Genomic DNA, 27,912 nt, shown 5'->3' on the forward strand with positions numbered 1-27,912 from the left:
TGCCTGCGCTGCCGGCGGCGGGCGAGCGGCGCCGGGGCGGGCAGCGGGCGGGGGGCGAGCCGGGGCGCGGGGGGGGCCCATGCGGCGCCGGGCAGAGCCCAGCCGAGCCGGGCGAGCTCCAGCCATGCATCCCGGCGCGCCCGCGGGCACATGGGGCAGCGCTTGAACCGCTGCCTCGATGTCCCCGTCGCGTTGCCGCCGTTGAGGCGGAGGCTCCTGCTGCTCTTCATCATGCTCTTCCTCTGGCTCTACATGTTTTACTCCTGCGCCGGGTCCTGCGCCGGGCTGGCGACCCGCGGCTCCCCCGCCCCGCCCCGCGCCGCCCCGCCGCTCCCCCAGCTGCAGCCGCCGGCTCCGGGGGAACCGGGCGAGGAGAGCAGCCTGGAGGAGCAACGGGCAGCGCCCGACGCCGCCAGCCCCATCTCCACCTTCTTCAACGGCTCCGGCACCAAGCGGCTGCCGCAAGCCATCATCATCGGCGTGAAGAAGGGGGGGACGCGGGCGCTGCTGGAGTTCCTGCGGGTGCACCCCGACGTGCGCGCCGTCGGCGCCGAGCCCCACTTCTTCGACCGCAACTACGAGCGGGGACTCGCCTGGTACAGGTACGCGGCTCCCCGCCGGCACCGCGGGGCTCCCGGGGCTGGGGGTGACGGGGGGGGGGGGGGGGGGGGGGGGGGGCCGGGCTGCGGAGCGGCTCGGGAGAGCGCCCGAAGCCAAGGTCCGCTTAGTACAGCCCCCGAAAAAGCAGCCCCTCACACAAAAAAAAAAAAAAAAAAAAAAAAAGACCCAAACCCAGCGCGGAACTTGCTTTCCCCGTTAGTCCGAGCGGCGGCTGGGCGTTTGCAGGCTTTATGCTAGCCAAACCGTATTTCATCTTTATTTAAAGGTTAAATATTAATTAAACAAATAATAATAAAGCTCTTATTTCGTTGTGCTTCCAGGGCTTTTGCTTCATTCATGTCTCTTTTCCGCCAGCCGGGGGTTGGGGGGGGGGGGGGCTCCGGAATCCCCCCGAGGCCGCGGAGCGCGGCGGGTTTCGGGGTCTGACCCGTCCGGGAGCGCGGCGGCCGCTCCGCCGCCCCCCGAGAACGGCCGCCAGCGCTTCCTTACGCTCCTCTCTCCGTTAACTTTCTCCTACCACCTCAATCAGCTTTGCAGCTGATAAATTGCTCCGGTTCGCGATACCCAGCCGAGCGCTGGGGACCGGCAGTGGCGCGGGGCGGTAGCGGGCGCTTTGGGGACGGGCTGGCCGAAACTTTTTTGTCTGGGGGAAAAGTCGAAATGACGGGATTGCATCCTCCAAGGGCGAATGTAGAAATAATTGGGCGAGGAGCAGGCAGCCGTGTGCGTGGCGGCTGCGTGCGGGTGGGTCGGGAGGCGGCGGGTGCGTGGGGCCGAACCGCGCTTCAGTTTCTCTTCAGCCTTTGATGACTGAAAATCCCTTTATCAAGAAGATTTGGGAATGTGCCCTTCTGCTGAGCGTTTACAAGAACGCTAAAGGAGCAGGGATGGAAACTTTGAAGCTAGTTGGGAGCTGGGAAGTTCTGAATTTTAACCTCTCTGTAGTCTTGCAACTCCCACCCTGCGAGTCCGATGAGGTTTATGCCTGTTTTTTTTTTTTTTTTTTTTTTTTTTTAATGTTGCCATCCCTCAGCAGTTAGTGAAATAAATGCGGGATAAGATCTGGCGAGGAGGAAGTCGTTTTTGAAAGCACTTTCGTTTTATGAGATTCTAGAATTTTGGTGGAGGATGCAGTGTGTCGTCCCATAGCGACCAAGATGAAATCTTTATAAATTCAGCTGGCTTTAAAAAAATATTAATCTCGCGTTTTGAATGGAGAACTTGCATATAGCCGAGCAGAAGACCTGTCAGGATTTATTAGCAAAATGGTGTTGTACGTGTTGAACTCTGTTTTTAATTAGGCACCTAAATTGGACCATAAAATGGTTGATTAATCTTCTACAAGTAAGAGGTGGAAGGGGAGAAGGAGAGAATAATGCTTATGATTACATTAATCTGTTATCTCAGATGCAGTGGGCAAAAGTCAATATTTAAAGGATACGCATTATTTTTAAATTCCAGAAGCTGGCATTAAAGTTGCATGTAACTTCTTAAAGTTTCACCTTATCAGCTGCGTAATTTCAAGCAGCGCGGGCCCTATCCCGGCAAACCCACTGCCACATTGTGAAATAGTTATCTTTGCAAAAGGGCTGTTTTGACTGAAATACAGCAGTTCTTCAGGTCTGAACGGTGGCGCTCCCAAGCAGCGTAAGTGATGCTGAAGGTCTCGAAATCGCTCGGGTACGATTCACCCTGAGGGTCGCAGCATGTTTGTCCGTCTGCGGGACGAGGACCCGGGTCGGCTCGGGGGAGGGAAGGACTAAATATTGTAAAACGTCTGGGGGGAGGATGTATTTGCTCAAATCGAGAGACAAGTTGTTTGGTAATTGTGCATTATTTCTACCTTCAATTTGAACTAGCTGCAGAAGTTTCTTCCTATGGATTTCAGAGTTAGAAATCAGATATTATCTAGCTCAAAACTCCCACTGGCTTCAGTGAGCCTTGGCTTCTCAGCACTCCTCAAGAGCATGCTTAGTTCTCCAAGCCCTAATGAGGCTTTTATTTATTATCATAATGTCAATAAGGAGAAGCGTTTGTATCTTCTTGTTAATGGCCCAATAAAATCAGATTAAAAATGCTATAAAATAGCCGCTGTGCCAGCTATCATGCAGTGAGCTGGGCAAGCCTCGGCTCTTGTTTTTCAGATGCTTTTGCACAAATTGACTGAACTTTGGAGCTGGGGGAGTTACTTGTGTCCACAGCACCCGGTCCTTGCAGTTTCAATCCGATTGCCTGCCTTTGAAGAGATGAGGATGCAAATTCTAACCCACATCTCATTGAAAATATATTTTATTCGATTGGCTTCTGGCTAAATTTGATCAGATCTGTTAGGAGTGTGTGTGTGTTTAAGTTGTTCCAGGCATATAATGAAGTGCTCTAATGGAATGGTTTTTTACAGATTTCCAAGAGGCAGAAGGCATCACAAATTTGCTTGTTTAGCTTGATGAAGTCTCATTTTGGGGTGTTTGTGGCTAATCATATTTATGTTAACTCCTGATCTCTGTCTAAAGTTTTTATCTATGGAAAATAACTTTTGAAGGAGGGAGTGCAAACTTTTTTTTCTTGCTCCATTTTCTGTTAAGCGAAATGAAATCTGTTTTTTTTTCTCTCCTTCCTTTGTGTGGAAGGCAAAGCAGCATCAAGTGGTGCTGACCGCTGTTCCTAAAAAGCAGAGGGAAGAGAGGGAAAAACGGATTTTTTTCGATAGTGAAATAGCTAGAAATCTAATGGAAATAACTTCTGTACGCACATTGCGGGGTTTTCCCCCTGGTAATGAATACAGCATGGTAACTGCTTCAAGTGAAAATATGTACCATGACAGAGGAGAAATGGGATCCAGCCACTATTGCAAACTAATTTTAAGTAGCGCCTGGAATTTTTGGATAATAAAGAAGTTTCCTCTTCGCAGCAGTGAGAAGCTCAGCTCCGCAGCCTGTGCGCGCATGTGTCCGGCCGAGCAGCCTGCCCGGCAGCCCCTTGGGAAGTTGTTGTTTTCTTCTGGGTTTGCTCTATGGAGTTGGCTATATGGGCAGGGGGGGGCAGAGGGGAGGAAGGGTTTATTGTTGAATTTTTTTTTTACTTGACATGTTATTTCATGCAAGAATGATGCATTTTTAAATATACTAGGGACTTGAAAGCCTGTTGTTTCTATAATTAACATAAGGTAAGAAAAAAAGACCACGTCATTAGCGTTATGTGTCTCTTTTTGGTTTTGGTTTTTTTTTTTGGTTTTTTTTTTTTTTTTTTTTTCCAAAACCATTTTATTTAGTCTCAGTGGGCTGTAGTACCCAGTCCCTCCTGCCATGGGCTGATCATTCCCAGCCCCACTCAACATCACTGATTTATATTTCAAGTCTGTAGCCCTCTGTTAGGGAGCCCCGTGGCACGGCTACACTGGCTGTAACCCAGATAGCAGTGCTAGCCCGAGCTCTGCCGCCTCTAGCAGCACAGAGGGGAGACCTCTTTTTCTTTTTCCTCTTTGTGGGAGGGGGGGAATTCTTAAAAAGCTGGGGCTTCATCTTCCTGCTGTTGCCAAGCTGCCTTAATGCATTCTCCATGCTGAGACTATGGGTGCTTTGGGTTAGCAGGATCAGGGCCAGTCTGGTAGTGTGCAATAAACAGCTTCAAAAATGCATTTCTTAGACTCCCCAGTCACCTAAATAAGCACTGGGGACCTTAACGTGCAAACTGCTGCTTCACAGCAATTCCTGAATTGGGAGAAATTTCCTCATTTTATTTTTTTTTATTTTTTTATTTTTTTTTCCCCAATAGCCTCTTTTTTGCCCCAAAGAGCGTGTCAGGGTGTGAGCAGCACAATGCTGATGCCTGCAACGGGCCAGGCTGGGAGCAGGGGAAGGATAACGCAATGATGGTTAGAAGTTCAAGGGTGAAAGCTTTGCTGAACCAAGGGCAGACCTCGAGCAAAGCAGGATTTTGCCCCTGCGTTTGGCCCTTCTCTCTAAATCCTGACTTTACAGGGGTAGCAAGGGTTTAACGCCTGCCACGTAATTGCCCCCGCGCTTGCCAGCCTCCCTGGTGGGGTGCGGAGGTGTCAGCTGGGCCCTTGCAAAACTCAACGTGTTGTTTCCGCTGGCTGTCGCAAGGTTCGTTGGCCCCGGGAAGTTTGGGAACGGTCTTGATTCTCCCAACTGGACTTTGGGCACAAATGACCGTGTCTGAGCAAAGACCAGTTCTTCCAGTTCCCATCAGCTGCATTGGGTTGGAAGGAGCATATCCTAAAGGGTACTTGAGTTTTCTGGGATGGCTTTGCCAGGCTGACTTCCCGTTGAGATTTTGTTTTCTTGATATAAAAAAAAAAAAAAAAAAAAAAATTAAAATCAACTATTGACCTGGCGTTGTGTTGCACTTAAGCAAGCGGGGGGACTTTTAATGGTCCCCTCGACACGGGCACAGGGGCCGGTGCCCCCTTGGCCGTTGCGGCAGCTCTCCATGATGTTGCCTTAGCCGCTGTGCAAAGTTGGAAAGAAAATGGCCCCAAAAAAGACGGGCTGGGCGGCTAGAATCAGTCAGCAAGGCCCTCGTGTTTGCATGGGATCATTCCTTTAGATCTGAGGAGGGTTGAGTTGTTCAAACAGATGGCAAAGATTATTCGTGTTGCTGGGGTTTCAGTGCGCTGCTCTGTTTCAAGCATGTTGCCCGATATGACGCACGTGACAAGTTCTTCCCAGCACGACGCTGGGGGGGGGACGACATTGTCTGCCGTGATCGGGTTTCATGGCCTCACCTGTTGAGCTGCTGAACTTTTCAAAGTTGACCATGCATTGGGGGTGACTTATGTGGATGGTGGATCTGCCTGGCTAATCGCGTTAGCGCAGCACCACGCGGCGTGCCGGGGAGCGTTGTGCTCCTTCTTGGCATGAAAATGATGGGAATGAAAACCCATGGGCTCGACTCTGGGTTTGGGATTTATTAGGTTTTTTTTTTTTCTTTTCAAGTGGGCCATGACAGATGTCTGTAACACACACCGAGCTTTGGATACCTCAAGGCACTTCCAGTGAAGGCTTTGTTTTTAAAAGCATCCAGCAAGCCCCGGATGCGGTGGCTATAAAAACCTCTGCCCAAACCGGGGTTCTTCTGAGTTGTGTTTCCAACCTGGTCTGATCATGGACTTGTCTTACCATCAGGCCTTGCTTGCTAAACTGTTTGAGCCTGGGCTCGGTGCTATTAATCCATCCCAAGTAGGAAGAAATCTTATTTAGCGACCATTCAGCGTGAGCATTCATGTCTTGGTGGCGTGACCATGGGTGATCAATGGGTTCAGGGGGATAATGAATCGGCCAGGGCTGTGAGGGATGGTTAACATATGGGCTCAAAGAACAACAAATAACCAGGCACGTTATTTCAGTGGTGTAATTAGGAGGTCAGGGGCTATCGGCTGCTACCTGTTGTCACCATGTGGTGTGTGAGGAGGGGCTGGAGGAGAGGCTTCCTCCTTGGTTTGTGAAATGACTAAGTGCTCTGCTGGGTCCTGACTTGCTGCTGATGACTGTACCGGGGCTTGCCCACGCAATTGCAATTTCAGGTCTTTCAGCAGCTCGCTGTGTGTTTCTTAATTAGTTTGCAAGGAGCACCGTGTGCTTTTTAAAGGAGCTCAGCCCAGCGGCCGTCACCAGCAGCAGCTGGAAGGCAACTGAGTAAATGGCCCTTATCTTGACTTTCTTAATGGAAACAAGGGCTCCCAGGATGAAACATATTGATTATCAGCAGGCTCGGAGGGAAGGTGGGGTCAGTTCGAGGCAGGGGTTTACTGGTGGTGTAGCTTTGCCATTAAAAAGTTGCTCCTGGACCGGAGGTGGTTGCAAGGTGTCCAGAGACAAGTTGGGAAGGGCATCGCATCGTGCCGTGGGTGAGACGAGGAGAGGAAGGCAAGGTCAGGAGCACAGTCCCTCCGTCTTGAGCATCTCTGCCTGGGGGTGGCGGGGACTGCTCAAACCTTAGCTATGAAGGGAAGGAGAGGACCTCTGCTGATGCCATGGCTTCAAGCACTCCCCATGGTGGTTCTTCTCTTTGTAATAGCTCTGAAGGCGGAGGAGGAGAATGGACTCAGTGATGGTGATTTTGCGTGTGGTGCCCTTGTACTGGGAGGGGGCGAGGGCCATCGAGGGGTGAGGAGGGATGTGTGGGAAGCTGCGTAGCCCAGCTCTGCGACCACGTGTGCTCCTTGGTTGGTTGGGGGTTTAGATGATCCTGGTGGGAATGTTAGAGGAAAATAGGTGTAGAAGTGATGCTAGCAAAAGACCTCACACTGATTTCTAGTAAATTAATAATTCAAATTTTTAAATTTCTTCTGTTAAAGTATGTGAGTGTGGCGGTGCCCTGCCACGTGGTGGGTGGCAGGGAAAGAGAGAACTTTATTTAGAGAAAAATAATGCCATGTTCTGCTAAATGCTTTACATCTGCGTTAACCTCCTCAGAAACGCCCTGGAACTAGCCTGCTTCAAAATTGGTTTTTTCTCCTCTGCCTACTGAAAAGGGGTGGAGAAAGAACATCTCTACTGCGAGAGGCTGTGACCTAGCACTGGCTTCAAGGGAGTCGTGGCACTTTATGGCAGCAGAGGATCTGACCCAGAATTTAATTTGCAGCCGGTGTTGGGTGCAGGGCCAGACGTGGCTAACCCTGCTCTCGACGTGGCTTTGTCCAGCATTGCCCAGGGAGCTGGGCTCTGCTCGCCTTTGCTGGAGGGGAGTGGTCCTCCCTCGTCCTTGCTTTCTTGTAAGTCTTGTCCTGCTAAAATTTGTAAGACCAGAGCTGTAATCTTGCCAGTCCTCTCAGCTAGTACTGCTGGGGAGTTCTGCAAATCCACCGAAGTGGCTAGTTTATGATAAAAGTGAGCAGTTGTAACCTCTCCCTTGAATTAGCACAGCCTCTCCCCACCGGTGCGCGTTCCTGGCAGCGCAGCAGGCAGTTCTTCCACAAGAAAGTGAGAATTGTGCATGCGCTTTCATTTTATATGCTGATGTTTAATATTATAGGTGGATGTATATATTTTATACATCCCTTGCTGAAAGTGAATGCAAGGCCAAATCCTGTGTTACCCCAACCAAGGGCCGGCAGTACTGCGCGTGGCTGGAGTGAAAGCACCGGTTCTCTTAATAAAAAAAAAAAAAAAAAAAATACTTTTCACATGTGAAGTTGGCTCTGATGAGGAGACAAGTCTGCAGCAGCATGCTGGTGCCCAACGCTGGCCAGGTCCCCAAACTTGGCTGTTTAATGCAGTCTAAAGCCCTGCCTGGGGGAGGGCTCCAGGATCAGGCCCTCAGCATGTGTCTGCGTAACTGCAAGTGCAAAAAACGTCTCCACAAGAGCCAAAATTCATTACAGTGATTAACTTTGATAAAGCAGCTGGACAACCTTTATATTAAAGCCCTGAGCTTGTAGCATGTCTCGAGTATTGAATGCAAACTTGTCTTCAAACTTGGAAGTCTACGAAGTACAGGCGAGTGGCATGTGAAGTAGGAGTTCTTTAGAAAACTGCTGATTTGTTGAAAGAGCGATTAAACGTGGGAAAAGCAGAATGCAGTGGCGTTACACTGGGGTTAAATTGCATGAATATTTTGGATTTGGAGCCGGGTCTGTCGGGCTGCAGTGGGCTGAGCCCAGGCGATGCTGCAGCTCGGTGCAGAGATCTTCCCGTCACTAGGGGGAGGACAAAACCCTGGCGTTTTATTAATAAAAGTGCTTTGCTGCTTCATTGAGCTATTCAATATTTGTTTAAAAACTGACAAGGCCTGCAGCTTTGGCGTGCCTTTGGTTTGTTTTTGTTTTTGTTTTTTTTTTTTAAAAAAAGGTGTATTAGACTTGGAATGAGAGCAGGAGGCGCTGGAATAAACAGCAGGCGGGTCCCAGCAGTGGCTGTACCTGGTCCTCACCTGGTTTATACACGGGGCCAAGAACGTGGCTGCTCAGTGTGGCTTGCGGAGGGGCCCCGTGGCTTTGCTCTGCCCCGTGTCTCTGCGTGTTGGGGTGAAGGTGATGCTGAAGTGCCGTGTCCCTGCTCCGACCTCTGCACCCACCTCTGGTGCCACGTTAAGCAAATTGTGCCAGATCGGAACCGCTCGCCCGAGCGCCAGGGCTGTCCCCAACTTCTGCAAGTGGGTTGAGATGGGGGGAAGCTCCCGAAGGTCCTGAAGTGGGGTGATGGGCTTGGGGGGTAAACATTCCCAAGCATCTGTCCTGGCTTCACCGCGGCCGGACTGAGTAAAGGGAGCTGCCTGAGAGCCAACCAGCCTGAGCATTGCCCCTTCTCGAGGAAACACTCAGCAAAGTCCGTCTCATTCCTTCTTCCCCAGCGCTGTGCACTGAACTTGTTGCAACTTAACACAATGCTTGTAGTTGTCTTTTGGTTTGTTTTGGTTTTGTTTTTTTTGTTTTTGTTTTTTTTTTTTTTTTCTTTTTAATTTCCCACTTGAGCTGGTCTGGTAGCTAATGAGCCTTGGGCTGTCTGCATGGCGTTTTGAAAAGCAGAGGGAGTAGCTAATAGCGGGCGTTGAGCAGCGAACGAGGCCTTGGGAGAAGATAGCAGCCTTGCCAAAGCAGAAGTGGAATAGCCGGTTAGTGTTTCAACCTGGGTTTGCTGCGAGCAGAGAGGGGCCGGGACCTGCCGTCTGCTCCAAAGCCTGGCACTGAGAGGCTGGCGCTGCCCGGACAGCCGGACGCGCCGGAGGAGCCGCCGGCCCCGCGCAAGTGTCGCGGCACACACCGGCCCCTTGGCTGGCTGCCCCACGGCTGCTGGCTCCCCCCAGAGACAATTTCAAGGTCACACTGCTAAATGCAGTGTAATAATTAATTAAGCTATATATAAACAGCAAGCTCATGTGGTCCTAAAGCAGATTAAGAGCCCGCGAGTTTCCTCTCGCCCGCTTTCCTCCCCACAGTCTTCTCCTCCCTCGGTTCCTCTGCGGGCCAGCCCTGCAGTTGTCGCACGCTCAGCCATCCCTGCAAGGCTTACCAGTTGGGTTCAGCAGCTGCACAGCTGGGTCAGAGCCCAGAAATGATGGGGGCAGAGCAATGCCTGCTCTAGGGGATTCCCTGGCTCGCCCAGTTCCCCCATCAAACCCAGTCCTCTTGCTGGTACCAGAGGAAATGACACATGCAAAGTGTCTGCCCATTGCTTCACCCTGCGCTGGTGCCTGATGCTGGGAATAGCCTAGTACTGGGAAGAGCTACTGGGGTTTGCCTTCAACAACAGGCATTTCAAGACTCCTGTTGCTTTGAGGCTCGGTATCGGAGGAGCTGAACTGCATATTTTATTTCCCAACGTGATGGTAGGGCAACTTCAGTGTGGGGTTAAAACCTCCACAGAAAGCACATTTGTGCAGGGTTTGCAGCATGGAGGTGAAAGAATGAGCTGGGCTGGGTTTCCTGGAAGAGCTACAGCAACTTAAAGTTTGTAATGAGGCTTGAAACTAAACCCGAACAAATGCTTGCCGTGTGACTTCTGTGGGGTTGAGGGCTGTATGGTATCAAAACTGATATGCTGCTTTTTTTAACTCCTCTTTCACCTATCTAAAACTGGTCAAAACTCACTCGCTCCAAACCCCAAAAGTAAATATTTAGGGATAACATTTAGTTTAAACTCTAGGTTACTTTTAATGTAGCTGCAGAAACCCCCCAGGAAAACTAAGAATTGTGTTTCTTAATCAAGCATAGGTGATACGTGCTGTTGAGGCAGTCGGAGAAGAGCAGAGCAGCTTTCAGCGCTTCCAGATGAGTCTGGGTTTTGCAGTCGGGGCATGTACGTGCCACAAACCCATCAGCAAAGTCTGATCCTTGGCTTTGCACGGTGAAATCCTTGGAAAACCAAACAGACTCCATGGCTGGCTCTGGGAGTAGCGGGGGGAGCGAGCATCAGCACTGCCCACGCTTGAACCGGGGCCTCTTCTGCCGCTTCCCAGGCCACCTCCTCGCGCACATCCCGTTGACCAGGGGCCGCTGCTGGGGCTGGGGACGGGTGGGAAGAGGTGCCCAGGGTTGGTGGGCTCCGTGCGAGAGGTTGCGTTTGGGTAAGGCGGGTTGTCCCGCTCCAGCTCCCTGGCTCTCCGAGTCAGAGCTGGCTTGTCTCAGTTTCCAAGTTCCAGGCTGTATCTACATCCAGGAGATGGAGGCAGAGAGAAAAGATGCTGTGAGGGCTCACAATGGAGTCCTGGGCTGAAGGGGGCTGGGCTGTCTCTTTGGGAACCCAAGGGTGTAGAGATCAAAGGTGCGGGTGAGTCAATTACAATTCACATTTGGTTCATCCATATGTTTGGGTATTTGAAAGGCTTCAATAGTAACCCATTTTATATCTCTTATGCCCATTGATTTGTTAATCTGACACTTGGTTTCATCTGAATAACAATAGCTCTCATTCAGAGTCCTCAGTGTTCAGGGAAAAGTCATTTCACTTGGGTTGTGCTCCAAGGCCTTAGCAGACCGGCCCACTGTGCTCTTTATGTAGAAGGGCTCGAAGGACTACGGGATAATTCGGCCCCATCACCGGCTCTAGAAGGAAATCGGCTCTCGATGGAAACAGGGTGGGATGCTGAAGGCCAGTGCCGTGTTTCGACACGTGTAGTTTTGCTCCATAAGGACCTTTCTGGTGGCCACTGTAGCCGTGGAGCTGCCATCGCAGCCTGGGGGGTGTGAAGAGGTGGGCAGGGTCACAAAGACAGATGCCCCAAGTAGTCAGAAGTGGAAAGCAAGCATGGAGAGCCCTCTTAAATGCAGCCTGAACAAGTGTGCTGGACTAGATCAAATCATTGGTATGGCAATGTGAAGTCTCTAATTACGTGAATACCTTTTTAATTAGAAGGAGTGCTTTGCATCTGTTGTACTTGCAGCAGAGCATCTCCACCAGCTGAGCCTGCTCTTTAAAGAGCTCTTGACTGTATTTTGTTTGGCTGTTTATGACCACATCATGATCCCGAGTAATGACTGGGGCAGGAGGGGAGTCTGCAGACGGACCTGCTCCTTCATGTTTCCCTAATTGGTGCCTGTCTCCCTCATTCGCTGGGAATTTCACTCCTTCCCAAGGCTGGTTTGGTTCCTTCAGCTCTGCCCTGAGACCTGCAGCGTCACTGGGGACCCACCTTGGGACGTGGTGGCACCACGAACCTGTAGCTTGATTGCCTCAACGGGCATTCTACTTTTTTGTTCTGGAACTTAATTTTATTTTCTGTCTTTGATGTTTGGTGTCGGGGGTTAAAAGGATGGGGAGAGTCTCAGGAGGTTCACGCTGGCCTGACTGGAGATGCTGGGGAAAACATCCCATTCTGAACAAATGTGTCTCACTCGCTGCCCTGGCCTGTTTACCATAGGGTGATCTTAATATCCAGTGCTACTCCTTTACGAGTGTAAGTCACAAATCCATTAACAAATGAGTTGAGGTGACAATCCCATTTGTGTTAAAATGCATTGAGGGATCAGTACTGAGAGGATCACTGGTGTATTAATTTGCCAGGCCTTTTGTTTCAACGGGTGGCAAATATAGCTCATCCCCGGCGGGGACACACTGACCAGGCCAGTGTCCAGATTACCAATGGTTCGAGTTGTGGTTGGTGCCACCTCCCTCTCTTCTGGAGAAGTCCAGAAATCAACTGGGTGGCTCATCTTAGAATAAACTCTAAACCAATTTTAAATTCTTGACCTGCCTGATGGGCTGCTCAGGGTAATGAGCAGCCAGCTGGTGAGTACAGGACACGCTTGCTTGTTTGGGCACCTTCCCATGTCACTGGTCCTCCTGATGAGTTTGTTCTTCACTGCCATTACTGGCCATCAGGAAGGTGACCTGACCTCTGATGGTCAGAGGGGGCATCCCCCTTACCTGTAAGACAGCTGAGGCACCTCAGTGCTGCGGGGTTACCTGGCTGGTTGGGGGTTGCTGGAGAGGCAGGCGCAGACATGCAGCTGAGCTTTGGCAGCAGCTTGGTGGCATCGCTTGGCCTGTGTTAGGAACATGCATGCATTATCAAAAAGGGCAGAAAAAAAAATTCTAACTTTCTTTTTTCCATAGTGAAAATGGAAAGCTGGCTGCTTTCTGAGTTGTCATTTCGAAGGCCGCTGCTGTTCAGGCAGTGCTGGATGCCCATAGGATCCTTTTAGGTGGTTTCCTGGAGATCCTACGTGGCTTTTTTGAAGACCTGTAGATGTATATCCGTCTCAAGGCTTGTTTCAAGCCTGTCCTGTCCCTGCCACCCTGAGAGCTCCCTTCCCACATGCTGCAGAGGAGCTAGTGGGGAGATGCTCCAAGGGCTCTCAGTGCCCGGAGGAAAGAGCTGCTGGGTGACTAAAGCAGCTTCCCTGCTCCCCTCCCTGCTTTGTTATGCCCACAGTGAGGAAGAGGAGCAGAGATGTCACACGGCTGCCCCTGGCACCGGTCCCTTTTGGGGCTCTTAACCCAGTGCAGTGGTTTGAGCCCCCCTTTGTCATGTCTTACCCCGAGGGCAGCCGAATCGCCAGGGATGCTCCCCCCGCCTCGGTTATGAACCGAGGGGTGCGAGCTGGGGCGTCACTCAGGGCAGAAAGGGGCTCCAGGGCTTATCAGGAGCCTTTTTCCTCTAATCGCAGCTGCAAAGCCCCAGCGCAGGAAGGCTGGGCTTGATAGGAGAGATGTGTGTCAAGGTGGCAAGCAAAGCCCTCCCTGTGCAAACGCCGGGCCGTTCGCGCGGGTGGTTAACAAAGGGCGGCATTATCAGCGTGACTTGTTACCTGCCTGTGCAGGCACACAGATTAGGGCATTAATTTCTGTATTTGGAGGAAAACACAAAAGACCTCTCAGCGGGGCTGTGATTTATGAACACGACAATAGGGGAACGTGGTCCTGCCCGTATCTCGCTGGATCAGTTTCGTTCAGTGGCTGTTGACTTGTACAACATTTAGTTTGGGGGTTGGCTCTTTGGTTTGTGGGTTGGTTTGTTTGGGTTTTTTCCTCGCTTCAAGCAAAATTGGCGCAGGTGAAATGCGGTGGCTTGGCAGTGTCCCTGGGGAAAGGGACAATGTGGGAAGGGGTGCTGAAGTTCATCTCCTTGTAGTCCTGTCCTTGGTGGAAATTTGTTAGGTGTTCCTGAGCATTCAGCTTGGGTGGACCAGGATCAGCTGCCTGCATCCAGCTGCTTTTGGTGGTTAGAGAGCGGCTGCTGCGATGGTCACTGCGTGCTTACTTAACCATAAAGTTAATTTATAAGTATGTGCCATAAAAACCCTTATAAACCCTATGGATTCCCATCCTAGAAATCCAACCAGAGGTTGCTTCTCTTGAACAAACCCCTTTTCTGGGAAACTTCTTCCTATTGCAGCATGGCTACAGAAACAGTGCAGCGGTGCGTAGCTGCCGTACAGATTGACAGGGGGTACGTGAAGTGACCATCTCCCCGTGCATTAGATGCACAGGACGTACCCTTTTGGTCCAAACTGAAATGTACCCTGCTCGCTGGGCTCCCCACCGCCAGCGTACGGCATAACGGGTCCCTGGAGAAGGGCTTTAGGAGCAGGTACTGGAGGGATGAGGCTGATGGGGTAACCTCCCACGGGCTACCTGGATTAGCAATACCTCCCAGTGTCCCAGCTGGGGCCAGGAGCCCTGGGGTGCTTTGGTGTGACAGGTCGTGGGTAGCAGGGTGTCCTGGGCCGGGTGCAGGGTCCGGCCCCACGGCACATCCCTTCGGGGGAGCCAGGAGGATGCTCTGCTCCACGTGCAGTGATGGGTCATTCAGCTCTTGGATGAATTGTGCTGTTATTTGGTTTGGGCATCTAATTCTTGAAACACCTGGTGCTTTGGAGACACCAGCTGAAAGCCATCAGGCTGTACACAGCCTGCAGTGCCGGCTCTGTGCACCTCGATACCTGCTGCTGCTTCCCCCAAATCCCAGATTTCCACATTTGTGGGGTTTAACCGGATGGAGATTGCTCCCTTTTCTGCAAGGAAACATTTTCCCAAGACCTTTGAGGAGGAGAGGTGTCTAAAAGGCTGGTGAGTAGCATCACCTGGGGGGTTTTAACATCTTTGAGAGGATTAGTGCCATTGCTACCAATTAAAGAGAGCAAATCAGTGGGTGTGGGAGCAGTTTGGGGCTATGGACTCTGTGCTGGGCTGGCGGGTGCATTGCTGATGACTGAAGGCTGCTGTGCTGCTGCCGCGTTGATGGCTGTGGCTGAGCCTTGATGGTGGGGACAGGGTGAGAGGGAAGAGCCTTGGGAAGAGGCCGTGGTGCCCCTTGGACGTGGCCAAGCTGCTGCTGCGTGGCGAGAGAGCTGACGGCAAGTGGTGGGGTTTGTGATGGGAGTTGTGGGAACAACGTGGTGGTGGTTCTGCTGGACCTGAAGCCAAACGCCTGAGATTGGGATCTTTGGGTTTGGCTGAAGTAAAGTGACACCGTGTTGGCCCCATGCCCTCTGCTTCAGGAGACACTTCTGTCACCTGGCTACCACGAATGTGTTTTGGATGTCTCACCAACTGTGATCTCTTTATCTATGTTTAAGCATCTTCCAAGTCAGGCTTCCTTTGCTTAAGCCTGCTCTGAGCTAGAAAAAGCCTTGCGAGAGCCACATTTTGAGTTTTCCCTTTTTCATTTATTTCCACAGTTCAGCTGATAACCTTGACTCCCTTGCTTTGCCTTTTTTCCTGGATGGGATGTTACTTCTGTGCTTGCAGCTGCTGATCCAGTCCAAGCTCAGCAGATACTAGTTCCAGCTTCCCACTAAGGGCAGGACCAGTGCTACCCGAGTAAAGCTGAGTTTTAGAAGTCACGTCTCTGGTACAAGGATGTGTTAAACCAGCAGTCTTTCCAAGAGAAGAGCTTTGTCTTGCAACGAATCCGTGAAGTGGATCAACCAAATATTCGCGTAGCAGGAGCTTAGTACACATAATGTTAACTCAAGGCTATAAATGTTTGAGGGAAGAGAAATAGCTGTTCCTTCTGGTTGTGATAGAGTAAGAGGCAGAGGCAGACCAGAATTTATTTTTCCCCAGGAGTGAGTTGTGAGCACTGAAATCTCTGCAGATGCCTAAAATTCTTCCTCTTTCCTCCCTCTCAGGCTGTTGTCTGTGTAATTTATAGAGAAAAATGTTTCTACTGCTTTGCAATAAACTCTTGAACACAGTGAAAGTAATCTTAGCTTGTTCCAGACCTGCATCAGCGCAACTCTGGAGTAGCTGCTGACTTACATCCATGCCAGGGGGAGCAGAGCTGAGCTGCCTGCTGCTGGTGGAGGTGCTGAGGGCTTATGCTGGTGGCTTTCAGGTACCAGAAGAGACGGAAGGAGATTACAGTGGTGCAACTGGGGCACTCCTGCAGGGGTAAATTCTAGTTAAGCACTCCAGTGGGGTGTGCTAAGAGATGACATGGTGCAGGAGTAAACCACACAGTTTGGCAGAGCGAGCTGGCCCTGCGATCTGCTGGAAAAAAGTCTTTAGTCCCAGTTTGCCAGTTAGCTCAGTCATGTTTCCTGCTGGGTTTGGGGTTCCTGCCCGCCTCCTCCTTAAATCATGGGTTTCACAGAACTGCCCCCTCCCTGCTCTAACAAAACCAGTCTTTTTTTTTTTTTTTTTTTTCCTTTTTTGGGGGAAATGGAGACAGATTAATCTCACATGACTTGAGCAGTGGGCAGTGAAGTCCGGTGATGCTGGGCGATATTCTAAAGAACTCACCCATAAACAGCAATTAGCTTTTAATCGCGGTGCTGCCCCCGGCCCCCGCGCCCGCCAGGAACAGCAACGTGTGGCACCGGGGGGACCCGGGGCAATGAAAGGGAACTGGGGGCGACCGAGAGGAATAAGATGCTCATTTCAGCCCCACCCCCTTACTGCGCTCAAAAGCTCTTACTTTCAGAGCAAAGCACTATTGAAGCATCAGGACAATGGAGACCAAATCCTTCTGGGGGAGGGGAGGTACTGGCAATTGCATCTTTTGTTGCTTTTACTTCTTTACTTGCCTATGGCCTCCCCCATCCCACCCCTCCAAGAAATCCACATAGATGCTTGCTAGATGATAATGCAATCACTTTCTTGGGACCTTGCTAATAGGATTATAATTATTACTGGAGATGAACTGGAGTGAATAGAATATTTACCACTTCATCTTAAATTATTGTAAATCCCTCCAAAGCAGCCCTTTGATATGTAAAGTGCTGCCTCTCTCCCCCCAGTGAAGATAATTATTTAGTGGAAGTTCAGAGCTTTTAAGTATGATGGGGGACAGACAGAGGCTTCGGTGTTTACATAAAGAGGAGGGCCAATATAATGAACTGGTGAAGTTGATGAATATCTTGCCTGGCTCCAGAAAAGGAGGAGGGAAAGTTTTGCTGAACAGTTGTAATATCTCAAGCTGTTGTTGTGGGAGGAGGGGAGGAAATGATTGGAAATTTGTCCCCACGCTAGTCCAAAGAAAGCCCCACATCTCTGCAGCCCACGTTCAGTTGGTGCATGAGTCTGCTCGGTGGCAGCGTCAACAGTTTGTGTTGGCTCTTTAGGGCTGTAAGAATTTCAGTTTGAGGAATGACCAAGTAGTCTGGGAGACCTCAGCCTGGCCGAGAGATATCTTGGGGGAAGATATGGTTCTCTGCAAAGTCAGAGCTAGAGGGAGGAATGCACTGGTGTGACAGTGCAAGGACTGTCACTGTGATGTGAGGCCAGGAGCTGGTGCACACTGGGCAGAGCAGGGACCCAGGGTGGGCTGTGCGTGTGGAGGGTCTGCGTGGGTTCCAGAGAAGCCTGGACAAGGGGTTGGAAGAGCGATCGACTGAGGTTTATTAGATGGACAAACTGCGTCAGGCCCAGGAAAGCCCCTGAGCTGAATTTGAATGAAGGCTGGGAGAGTAGCGGGGGGTGCTGTTCGCCCCCGTTCTTGCTTTGCCCTAGTCCTCCTACAGCCAGGGCTGGGGACTCCCAGGCCCTGGGGGCTTTGGCCTGAAGGAGAGGGCTGCACCCTGCGGGTACGTCCGCGTGAGCATCCGCAAGCAGGACGCGCTTCTCCCAAGCTTTTAGGCTGGTCCGGTCCCATTGCGCCCTTCCTCCCGAAGGCTGCCGGCACGGAGCTCCCGCGCTGGGATGGGAAGGGCGGCTGCTCCTGCCGCCTGCCTCCCAGACCAGCCTCTTGCCTCGCATCCACCGCTGAGGAGGGGCCTGGCCCAGGAGTGACGGTCGCGTCGCCCATCGGTCTCAGAGGACTCTTGGTGGCTCCTTGGCCTCTTTGCTGTGCTCTCCAGTGAAAGCACAAACCCTGTCCCCATGCAGACAGGTGTTTCTGCTGCTATGTTATTCCTCCCCTATAGGTAGCAGCTATAGTTACACAAGGCAGCAGTCCTGCCAGGGATAACAGCTCATTATCCTGGCCATGAGTCTGTGCTTCTAATTAAGATGCCTAAACCTGTAAGGTGGGGGGAGGCGTTTGGGAGGGAGGTGGGTTTGGGCTGGCACAGGGTAGGAGGCAGCCTTGGGGGCAGAGGCTGGTTCAGCTCATCACACCCATTGCTGTTCCCAGAGGCACAAACCCGCCAGGTTTTGTGCGTGGATCGGGCCCTGCTTTGTCCAGGCTGGGTGCGTGGGTGCTGCTGTAAACGGTCTGCTCGGCTCAGGGGCTGCGCCTGGGGAAGGCGCCCCGTGTCCCTCGCCTGCGGCGTGGTGGGGCCAAACCTCCGTGGTGGCTCCTGGATCTGATCTGAATGCAGTGACTTTGGGGGAGGTGGATAAAGTCTTATAAAAAAAAAACAAAACAAACAAACAAAAAAACCCCAAACAAAAAAACAACCGAGCAAAAAACCTAAACAATTAAAAAAATAATCATCGTAGCCCCTCATGATTGCAGCAGCACGTTGTGCCCTCCTCGAGGCACTGCTTGCTTTGATTTGCCAGGGTCGTTTGGCAGGACCCAGCTCTTCCAGCACGGAGTGAGGACGGAAGCACCATCTGCCGATGCCCCGTGTCTCCCCGCTCCCCCCAGCCTTTGATGGGGCTTTTTATCCTCATCAAAGGAACTTAGATCAGACCCCGTGGCTGGGCCGGAGCCTGTTCCCGTGGGATACGTGGTGATGCCACCTGTGGCCACTGGTCTTTGGCCCCATTGAAGCCCCAGTGCAGCTTCGTGATGGGGAGCCTTCACACGCCGTTACCTTCCTCTCCCTCCTTTAATCCCCAATGTCCCCAACAGGTGAAGGGCACCTGGCAGGTTTGGGGGCAGGGAGGAAGGAGAGTGAGAAAAACATTAATTTCAGGCCCACATATTTTTTTTCCTTTTCCCTCCTCCTTTATCTACCCCTTCCTCACCCGCAAAGTTCATTAATTCCCATCATCTGGTTTGTGTAAACGTTGTGGCGAGTGTTTGACCGAGCTGGATAGGGTTACACCCGTTTCAAAAAGGCCGGGGCTGGTTCCCAGCCGTTCCCTTTTATTGTTGTATAATTTGCCAACCCAAACAAGGGGCTCCTGCTCCAGACAAAGGCGCACATGTTGCCCTTTCTGCTGATCATAAAAAGAGGAGTGGCTGCCTGCTACTGTACAGGTCCTTGGTGCAACAGCAGCCAGCGCCGGGGAAAATTTTGGTAAGACAAATGCGATGTATCAAAACATAAACCAGCAAGTGCTCCCACCCCCAAAAAGGAATTTGCTGTTGCCTCTTCACTCTCTGTTTCTTCCTCCTCCTCCTCCATCTTCCTCTTTCCCGCCTCCAGAGCTGCTGCCACCAGAAACCAGAGTCAAAGGCAAGGGGATAATTTTGAAGCCAGTTGACCTTGATGCTGGTGGCAGGCTCTGTGATGTAATTAAAATGCTTTATTACTTTAATAGTCTTTCACTGGTCTTGTCAGGTTCTTGCTTTTAAGGAGTATTTCTGGGATTTGATGATTTTGTGATCAGCCCTGCAGTGAGGAGGGCTGGGTAGGGTTGCGGTGGGTCCGCTGTGGTGGCTTCAGGAGCTGCACTGGGGATGCTCTGGGTTTTTGCTTCCCAGAGCATTGCAGAGCTCTTGCTCACTATCAGGTGCTAGCATGGGGATACAAGCGTGTGGTTTTAATCCAGCCCTTGCCTGCTTTGATCACCACTGTACATTTTTCCTGCTTTCTTAAAGCATCATGCTGCCTCAGAAACTAGGAACAACTGGGTATCACCTTGGCAGAATGGGTGGGCTGGAAAGCAAAGCTGCCAGCAATGGAAATGCCACCCCCATCCTTTCCTGGGTGTCTACAGCTCTTCTTCAAGATACTAGATTTAGCTCACTTGGCCTAAATTTATTTGTTGTGATGGGGGGAGGACAGGACGAGGCAGAGAAGCAGCGGGATTTAGAATGAGAATTGGCTGTGCAGGGTGGGAATGGCAGTAAAACCCTCCTCAAAAGTATGTTTGGTTTAAGGCAGCAGACAGACTGACTGTGGTTTGAAACAAGCCCTTTGGCTTTGGTGGGATCCTGACCAGAGCAAAGCTGAGTGGGACTGTGCTGGACAGGGGACAGGACAGGACCAGGACAGGAGAGGATGCAGCAGGCTGGAGAGCATCAACGTGGGAGGGGGCGAGGCTTCAGCCTGCCTCATCTTCTGCACTTGTTTCCTTTAAAGCTTTTCCGAGCTGGTACCAGCAGGCTTGTTTGCTTTCCAACCTGCTAATTAGAAACACAGCAAAAGTCACAACAAATTTGTGTGCACCAAATTGTACCGTGTTCTGGGTTATAGCTGCCTCAGCTTGTTGTCACCTCAGGTTTTCAAAAAAACCCCCTGTCACGACTCTGGAGGCTAAAAATCTGTCTCCTCCCAGGATGAGAAAAGAACTTTTGCGTCTACCTTTTGCATTCATGTTCACCTTCTCACCGTAAGCTTTCAATCTAATCTATGTGGTTTCTTAGACAGCCCTTCGGGAGGATTTGGGGGCACTTTCCCCAGAAACAGGTTGCCAAAATTTGGGTATTTTGGGAAGAAATCACTTTTAGTCTTCTTGAAACACCAGTCAGGAGTTTGGGTAGAAACTGGCCAGAAATAGCTTGGATGCTCTGAGTATGCACCGCTGGGCTGCAAAGAAAATGGTTCTGGATTACAGGCCTGAACTCAGTGTGAATATGGCTGATGTCCAAAATAGTTTGACTCGCTTTTTCTTCCCTTTCTTGTATTTTCCTTGCCTCTAGGGAACAGCTGTGGGGGAGAAATTCTGCTCCGAAGGTGGTTCTTGCTGTATCTGCTGGCAGAGCTGCCGCAGGGACTGCTGCATCCCATAGCTGCATCCGGATGCTGCGGTGTTTTATCCAGACCGTCACAACGCTTCTCTTGCTTTTACAATACCCTATACTCAGCTGTCCATCTCCTCTAGGAGAGTTTTGTCACCCTTGCAGAGGGAAACTGAGGCAGCTCAGAGGATCAAGCAGGGGGTGGTCTGGAGGTGGAGGGGTTTGAGGCTGGAGGGTGCCATTGCTACAGCACAGAGCACCCTGATTTTGACACCCGTGGGGCTTCAGCTCTCGAGCACACTGGGGTGGGCAAAACATCTCCAAAAGTGACGCTGAGTGGCTCCAGGTGCTGGGCAGGAATATATCCTACATGAAACCCTCCCCAGGAAGGAAAACTCATCCTCTTGGCTCCGGGACTGCTGCTCAGCAGCTGGAGCGCCTGAGCGTGCCGGGGCTCGGCCGGGCAGCCTGGCAGTGACCTCCATGTGGGCAGACGGCCGGGACGGTGGGCTCTGCAGACCCCCAAGCTCTGGCAGACCTGGAGGGGTTTATCCCAGCGGGTGTTTGCGAATGGCAGGAGGTGTGTGGTGGGCGGGGGGGGGGGGCACCCACACTGACAGACGTCCCCAGGGATAAAATCAGTGACGACTGCTGTGCTCTGCCCTGCGCACTGGTCCGTCCTACCTGCGGCGAATAATGCAGCAACAGGTTGCAGAGGTCCCCTCGACCCCCGCGGCCCCTCGCCATTCCTCCTTGAGAAGTGGCAGCAGATTAGCCCGGAGCCCCTCTGTGCAGACAAAAGCTGCCACAAAGGGCATTAGGCTTCAGGATTGGATTACCGTGTGGCCACCTGTCATCCCCACTTTGTAAATTTATCTCGCTCTGGGTCCAGTTTTTGCATTGGAGAAGTTTGCACTTAAAAAAAATATAAAATTCCCCCCAGTGCCTCTCCAAGCAGCAGCCTGGCGGAGTTTGTTTTAGCATCCCTTCTTATTACAGGCTTCAGAGCTGTGTGGGGCTGGGGATTAGGGCTGTTTGAATAAAGGGAGCCTTTATTACATTAGTCTAAGTGGTTAATAGGTAAAGTAGGCCAATCCATCTTTAGACTAAGCCTATCACTTCGCCTACGAAGGGTGCAGGCTTCACTGAGGAAATATTCCTCATTAAAGAAAAAGCTTTTCCTCTGTCCCTCTTGACATGTTAATAGCTCGGGGTTAGGGGCTCTGCTCCCTGCCTGCAGAAAATTCATAGTTGTGCTCACGCAGCAGCCCCCTCCTCTCGCTGGGACCCCCGCTGCTGCCGGCAGCTCTGCCGAAGTCAGCAGCGTGGTGCTGAGCCCCAAAAGCGCTTTGCTGCCTGGGCTCGGCGGGGGAATAAGGGGTGCCGGGTGTCTGCTGGGGCTCCTTGCTCTGGTTTTCCTTCTCCACACTCAGAAAAACGTGTGCCTGGTGCCTTCCCGAGCAGGGGTGTAGGGAGAGGGTTCAAATGACGGGTAGAGGCAGTGCTTCAGTGCTGGGACTCTCTGCTGTGGGATGTTCTCAAGGCCAAAAGCATTCGTGGGTTTGAAAGGATTAGAGAGTTCATAAACACTATGAAATGGGATGATTTGGATGCAGATGCTGGCTCCAGAGGTCTTTGAACTCCAGGTTGCCAGAAGGCAGGAGGATAACAAGGCAGGAGGGACTGCTTGCCAAGCTTTTCATACTATCTTTTTTTTTTTTTTTTTTTCCCCTACAGTATCCACTGCAGCCCTCAGTGGTGTCTCCATCCAGCCCAGTCCCAACTGGTGTGGCAACTCTTGTCCGAGGGCTCAGCTGAGCTCCCCGTTTCCCACAGCCTGGCTCCCTCTCTCATCTCCCTTTCCTCTCCCGAATGGCCAGCGGTGCCAGCCGCACCTCTGCTGTTCTTACCTTGCACCAAACAGTGCTGGCAGAAGCTGCCCAGGTCTCGAACGTGCCTGTGAAGCTTCCATGGAAATAGAGGGCTCCACAGCTGTCACGAGCTGCCCCAGGGCTGAACTGTGTGTGCACCATTGAGCTGAACGTGGGTTTCTGCTGTTACTTTCCCCTAAAGGGGTTTGCATCCTGCCAGGGCACGGTGGCTACGGCTCTTCTGAGCGTTACGGCTCCTCTTTCCCCTCCTTCTGCAGCGGCAGTTGTTCAGTGCAGCCCTCGCTGTCTTGGAGCCCCAGGAGCAGATGTGTTCAGGGCTGGAGACTGGTCCTACTTCCCCCCAACACGTATGTGCGGTGTGTTGTGTTGGAGCTGCAGTGCTATACAAGGGCCGAGTTGCCCTTTTCCAGTTGTGGTTTGAATGGGAATAAACACTTGTTGGTGACTTTTCCACCTGTGTGAGTTCAGACCAGCCAACTTACCAGTTCCACCTGTCCCTGAGGCTCTGTTGTCTCTGGCTGCCAGCGGGACGACTGATGCCTCTATGGGAGATTATGGAAATCATGGGAAAGCTTGTCACAACGGACAGACCCATGCAATAAAGCTTTGCTTTCCTGGATGTGATGCTGTCAGAGGTTCAAAGCACATCCATGGGTCACGGTACTTGGCTACACTTGCTGCTGTCTAGCTTTTATGCAGCCACTTTTCAAACAAGGCAGCATCTGAGACAATCTGAAGGATGTTAGTTCTGGGCTATGCCTGGCACCGGTCTGGGTACAACAAAGGAAGAGAGGGCTGGAGCTAGGGCTGAAGGCTGATTTTGGTGGATTCAGTTCTCATTCATGGGCTGAAGGCTTCATTACTATCTCTGCTCATCTTAGCCTGTGCTGACCAAGCCAGACAGTGGTAGCAGTGTCAGTGATGTGCCTTGTCTTGCTGTGTTGGGTCACCAGTGAGATGGTCTGTAAATGCCAAGGTCTCAGGTCCACTCCAAAAATAACAATTTGAGGGGTGGGGTGGGTGGGTGTGTGTCTAGACCTGCACAGAACTGAGTGCTCTCAGCTCTGTCAGAAACAAGACTTGCTGGATGTCCTCAGCCTGAAATCAAGAATGTGGGTTCAGGTGCTGGCTGGTCTGCAAAGGGACTGACACTGGGACAGTGGGTACCTCTCAGATGAAGAGTTGCTCCTTGCTGTCTTCTGCAGTGCACTCTGTGTTTGTTGAAACACTAATTAAGAGCCTGTGTTTCCCAACCACATCAACTGACTCAGCACCTCCACCCCCAGCAATTTCCTCCAGTTTCATGGCCCAGCCCTACTCAGTGCCTCTCTTGTGCAAGGAAGAAAAAATAAGCCTCCTGTCATTCCCAGGAGACTGATACATACTGATTATAGTAGTCCTGGAGGAGAAGTCGGTCTCGAGGTGCTGGGTCCGCAGAGCAAGAAATTTGATGGTCCTGACCTGAAGCCAGCGGGCTTCAGGGCAGCATGGCCATCCTGAGCATGCCTTGGGAAGCAGCCTCCTCTCTAGGCAGGTCCCAGGCCATTAAGGACTTCATGGGTTGAAACCAACCTCTTAAATCAAGCTGGAAAGTAGTTGGTGGCCAGCTCAGGATGTAGAACTCAGATTTAATGTGGCCATAAAAAGAGACAGCACTTAATGAGTAGACTGTCGAAATCCACATCAGCCCGCGATAGATTTAAGAGTTGGTCTCTGAGTGTTATTGACTGACTCTGTTCTGCGATGGCGTTACAGGTCTGTGGAGCTGGCCAGAAAGGTGAAGCATTAGTCAGAGTTTTATTTTGGTTACTGGTTTTTGGCACACACCGGTTCTTGACTTCCAGAAGCTCTTGCATCCCAGGTGTCTGATAGACCAGCGTGATTTTTAACTGCATGGGAAACTACACTTGCCTGGCTTTGAAATCACAGCCCTAGGGGTTGCCACCACCCTTGGGCATAGCTGGAGGTTTCCACAAGCTGATATCCCCCTTCCTCCGCAGTCTGGCTTGTCCATCTTCACTTCTCCCAGTGACCCGTGCAGATCTGGTGTGGGGACCGTCTCCCACCGTGGGTCTGTAGAGAAGGGGCTTTCTGGGCAGCCCCTGCACACACCTCACCTGCAGTGCAGAGTGTAGCCATTGGGTGCCCCTTGCCAGGAAACACATTGCATAAATTTAGTGTCAGAAGCTGGTGAAGTAAAAAGCGGGTACAGTGTGAGCTAAATAGTAGTTGCATAAATATCTACTGAACCATTTTCATAGGCATGTGATGATTTTTGATTCAATCAGACCTCTCATTCCTGGTTTTCCTATTATTTGGCCTCAGAACAGATGGGTCAGTTTTTGTCCCTTGGCTGCTTAATTGGGGCAACCATTGGCTTTAGCACAAATTATCAGTGGCTTTTTTAATTGCAAGAGTTCATGGTGATCTTTGCTGTAGAGGCATAAAAGTGGTGAGGGAGGAGATGGCTGTCCGGGAACAAGCAGCCTCTGTGTGCAGTGTTGTACATTTGAGGGAAACGCTGTTTGAGGCTTGCAGATCACACACTGGCTGGTTATTTCTCCGTTCTGGGTGGATGCTTTGAAAACGTAATCAAGTTTTATAGCTTTAATTTTGTGGCTGACTCCCCTCTTGCCTTTTTTTGAAAAAACTGTCTTCCAACCTAGAGCAAATGAGTCCCATTGGGTTATAAAGGGAAAGAATTGTCAAATGGTCTAAAATATTTAGGCTTGCCTAGTGAGTGATAGGAAAAAATTACTCTTCCTGCTTTGTGCCGCTTCCATCATTTCTGCAAGCTCTCTAGTTTCTTCCCACATGGTTAACCAGAAGTAGCCAGGGAATAAGGTGGAATTGCTGAAGGCTTTAGGTTTCAAGGGTATTTTTTAAGGGTACATCCTACCCATGAGCTGAGGTTGTCTTCTCTGCAGTCATATCCTGTATCCTGACCTGCTGTAGCCTGTGTGGCACTGGAGGGGAGAGGTTGTCCTTGTTGAGTGCTGGACTTTGATGGGCTGAAGGTGCCACCAGCAGCACTTGGTGTTTCTTCTAGTGCATATTAGGGAACAAGTCTGCACAGCGATAAGGAATAGTAAAACAGTGGGCGAAGCTGGGTGCAGGAGGACCCCTGCGGTTGGGTGAGGTCCTGCTGTTGACAAGCTGGGGACAAATTGCACCCGCTTGCCTGAATTGGAAAACGTGTTGAGTTTGGGATGCTAAGGGAGAGCAAGCTGGACGTGTTCCGGTGAGCTCCTGCTTTTTTGCTCCACAGTTCCTCTCGTTCTCATGGAGAAGACAAGCTCTGAGTTGGGGCTGAGGCTCTCTGGTGTTAGGAGAGCCACCTGGGGCAGCTCAGGACTCATCCTGACTGGTCTGCAGCCGGTGTGGTACATGTAGCCACACTCCAGGTGCAGAGTGTAGCCCAGCTAATCCACTCATGGATAGCTGGGAGATTACTCAGCTGGATTTCTAATACAGTGACCTTTAATAATAATCCACCCCCCTAATCCCTTAATCAATGGAAAATGGATTTATACATACAAGCTAAATGGCCTGTGTAGGCATTTTAGGGAGAAAAATTCTTGTGTATCTATGTGTGAATATATATATATATATATATATGCATATTTTTGTTTCTGTTACTTGCTGTTGTGACCCATGTTTGTGTGTTTTGCTGGCAGGGACCTCATGCCCAGGACACTGGAGGGACAGATCACCATGGAGAAGACCCCCAGCTACTTCGTCACTAAGGAGGCCCCAGCCCGCATCTCCTCCATGTCCAAGGGCACGAAGCTCATCGTGGTGGTGCGGGACCCGGTGACCAGAGCCATCTCGGACTACACCCAGACGCTCTCCAAGAAGCCCGATATCCCCACCTTTGAGAGCCTGACCTTCAAAAACAGGACTACGGGCCTGATCGACACCTCGTGGAGCGCCATCCAGATTGGCATCTACGCCAAGCACCTGGAGAACTGGCTCCTCTACTTCCCCATCGGGCAGATCCTCTTCGTCAGCGGGGAGAGGCTGATCAGCGACCCCGCGGGGGAGCTGGGCAGGGTCCAGGACTTTCTGGGCCTCAAGAGGATCATCACCGACAAACACTTCTACTTCAACAAAACCAAGGGGTTCCCGTGCCTGAAGAAGGCGGAAGGCAGCAGCAAACCCCACTGCCTGGGGAAGACGAAAGGCAGGACCCACCCCGACATAGACCAGGAGGTGGTGCAGAGACTGCGGGACTTCTACCGGCCCTTCAACATGAAGTTCTACCAGATGACGGGGCAGGACTTTGGCTGGGACTGAGGCTGGCGTGGGAAAGTCCTCTGTAATTACTTGCCCAGCACGGTTTGCGTATATAAAGAGATATATATGTATGTAAAATGTACAGAAATCTATTTTATAATAATTTATTTTTAATTCCTAAGCAATTAATTCACTAAGCTGCCTAACCGCACTGGCTAGAACGGTAGCCTGTAACCTGTTTAACATTCCACAGTGTTTAATTCTAATATGTGTCTCCTTTTCTTGTTTGTTTTTGGTTTTGTTGTTTTTTTTTTTTTTTCCTTCTGTTTTCTCCTCTTTTTGGTTTGGTTTGTAACAGACGGTGCTTCCATTTTTCCTAAACAAAATTTGTATTTAAAAAAAAATCAAAAAAAGCGAGGGTGGCAGGGGAGGGGCGGGGAGGGAGGGAAAGCACAAATTTATTTTTGTTACGGGTATCTGGCCTTTATAAACACTTGCTTTCCCTATTCCAGTGTCCCAGTCTGTGCTCCGGCGTTGTGCTCGCTCATCCCACAGCTTCCCAGTTAGCCCCGCAGCCCCGGGAGGGGGGTTTTCTCTGGGGTGGGTGGAGAGGGAGGCTGGACATCTCCCTGCAACCCCCATACCTCTGCTGAGCAGCAGCGTGTTTTACGGGCGGGTGTAAAGTGTGGGGAACCCCGAGCTGGGCAGCTCCTGCTCCCCAGCCCAGCTCTCTGCCGGGAGGGCACCGTCTTTCTAGCAGAGAAGCTGCAGAGCTGTCTCCTCAGTACACTTCTTCTTGGCTTTTGTCGAGGAGGCTCTTTCCCATGATCCCTCTATGCATTTTAAACCTTTACTGCAGGACAAATGTAAAATACATGTATCTGTATGTGACTCGCTCGGCGCTGGGCTGAATGACTGGCAAGGAGCGTCGCTCCAGGAGCGCCCCGTGCCCCCGGGGTGCTGCCGGGAGGCGGCTGTGCCTGCAGCGTGGGAAGCAGCCCCCCACCCGCCAGGGACGCCGTTG

The 27,912-nt window shown here is 51.3% G+C and overlaps 1 protein-coding gene across 1 annotated transcript; it reads left to right on the plus strand.

Moving 5' to 3' along the window:
• Nucleotides 1-27,175, plus strand: LOC104366643 (heparan sulfate glucosamine 3-O-sulfotransferase 3B1). Its single transcript, XM_033000297.2, has 2 exons — nt 1-602; nt 26,330-27,175. The coding sequence occupies exons 1-2, from the start codon at nt 151-153 to the stop codon at nt 26,946-26,948; spliced, it is 1,071 nt and encodes a 356-aa protein (XP_032856188.2). The 5' UTR covers nt 1-150; the 3' UTR covers nt 26,949-27,175.
• Nucleotides 27,176-27,912: the final 737 nt, after the last annotated feature.

This window comes from Tyto alba, unplaced genomic scaffold (assembly GCF_018691265.1).
Source record: "Tyto alba isolate M040663 unplaced genomic scaffold, T.alba_DEE_v4.0 Super-Scaffold_39, whole genome shotgun sequence".
NCBI classification, from domain to species: Eukaryota; Metazoa; Chordata; class Aves; order Strigiformes; family Tytonidae; genus Tyto; species Tyto alba.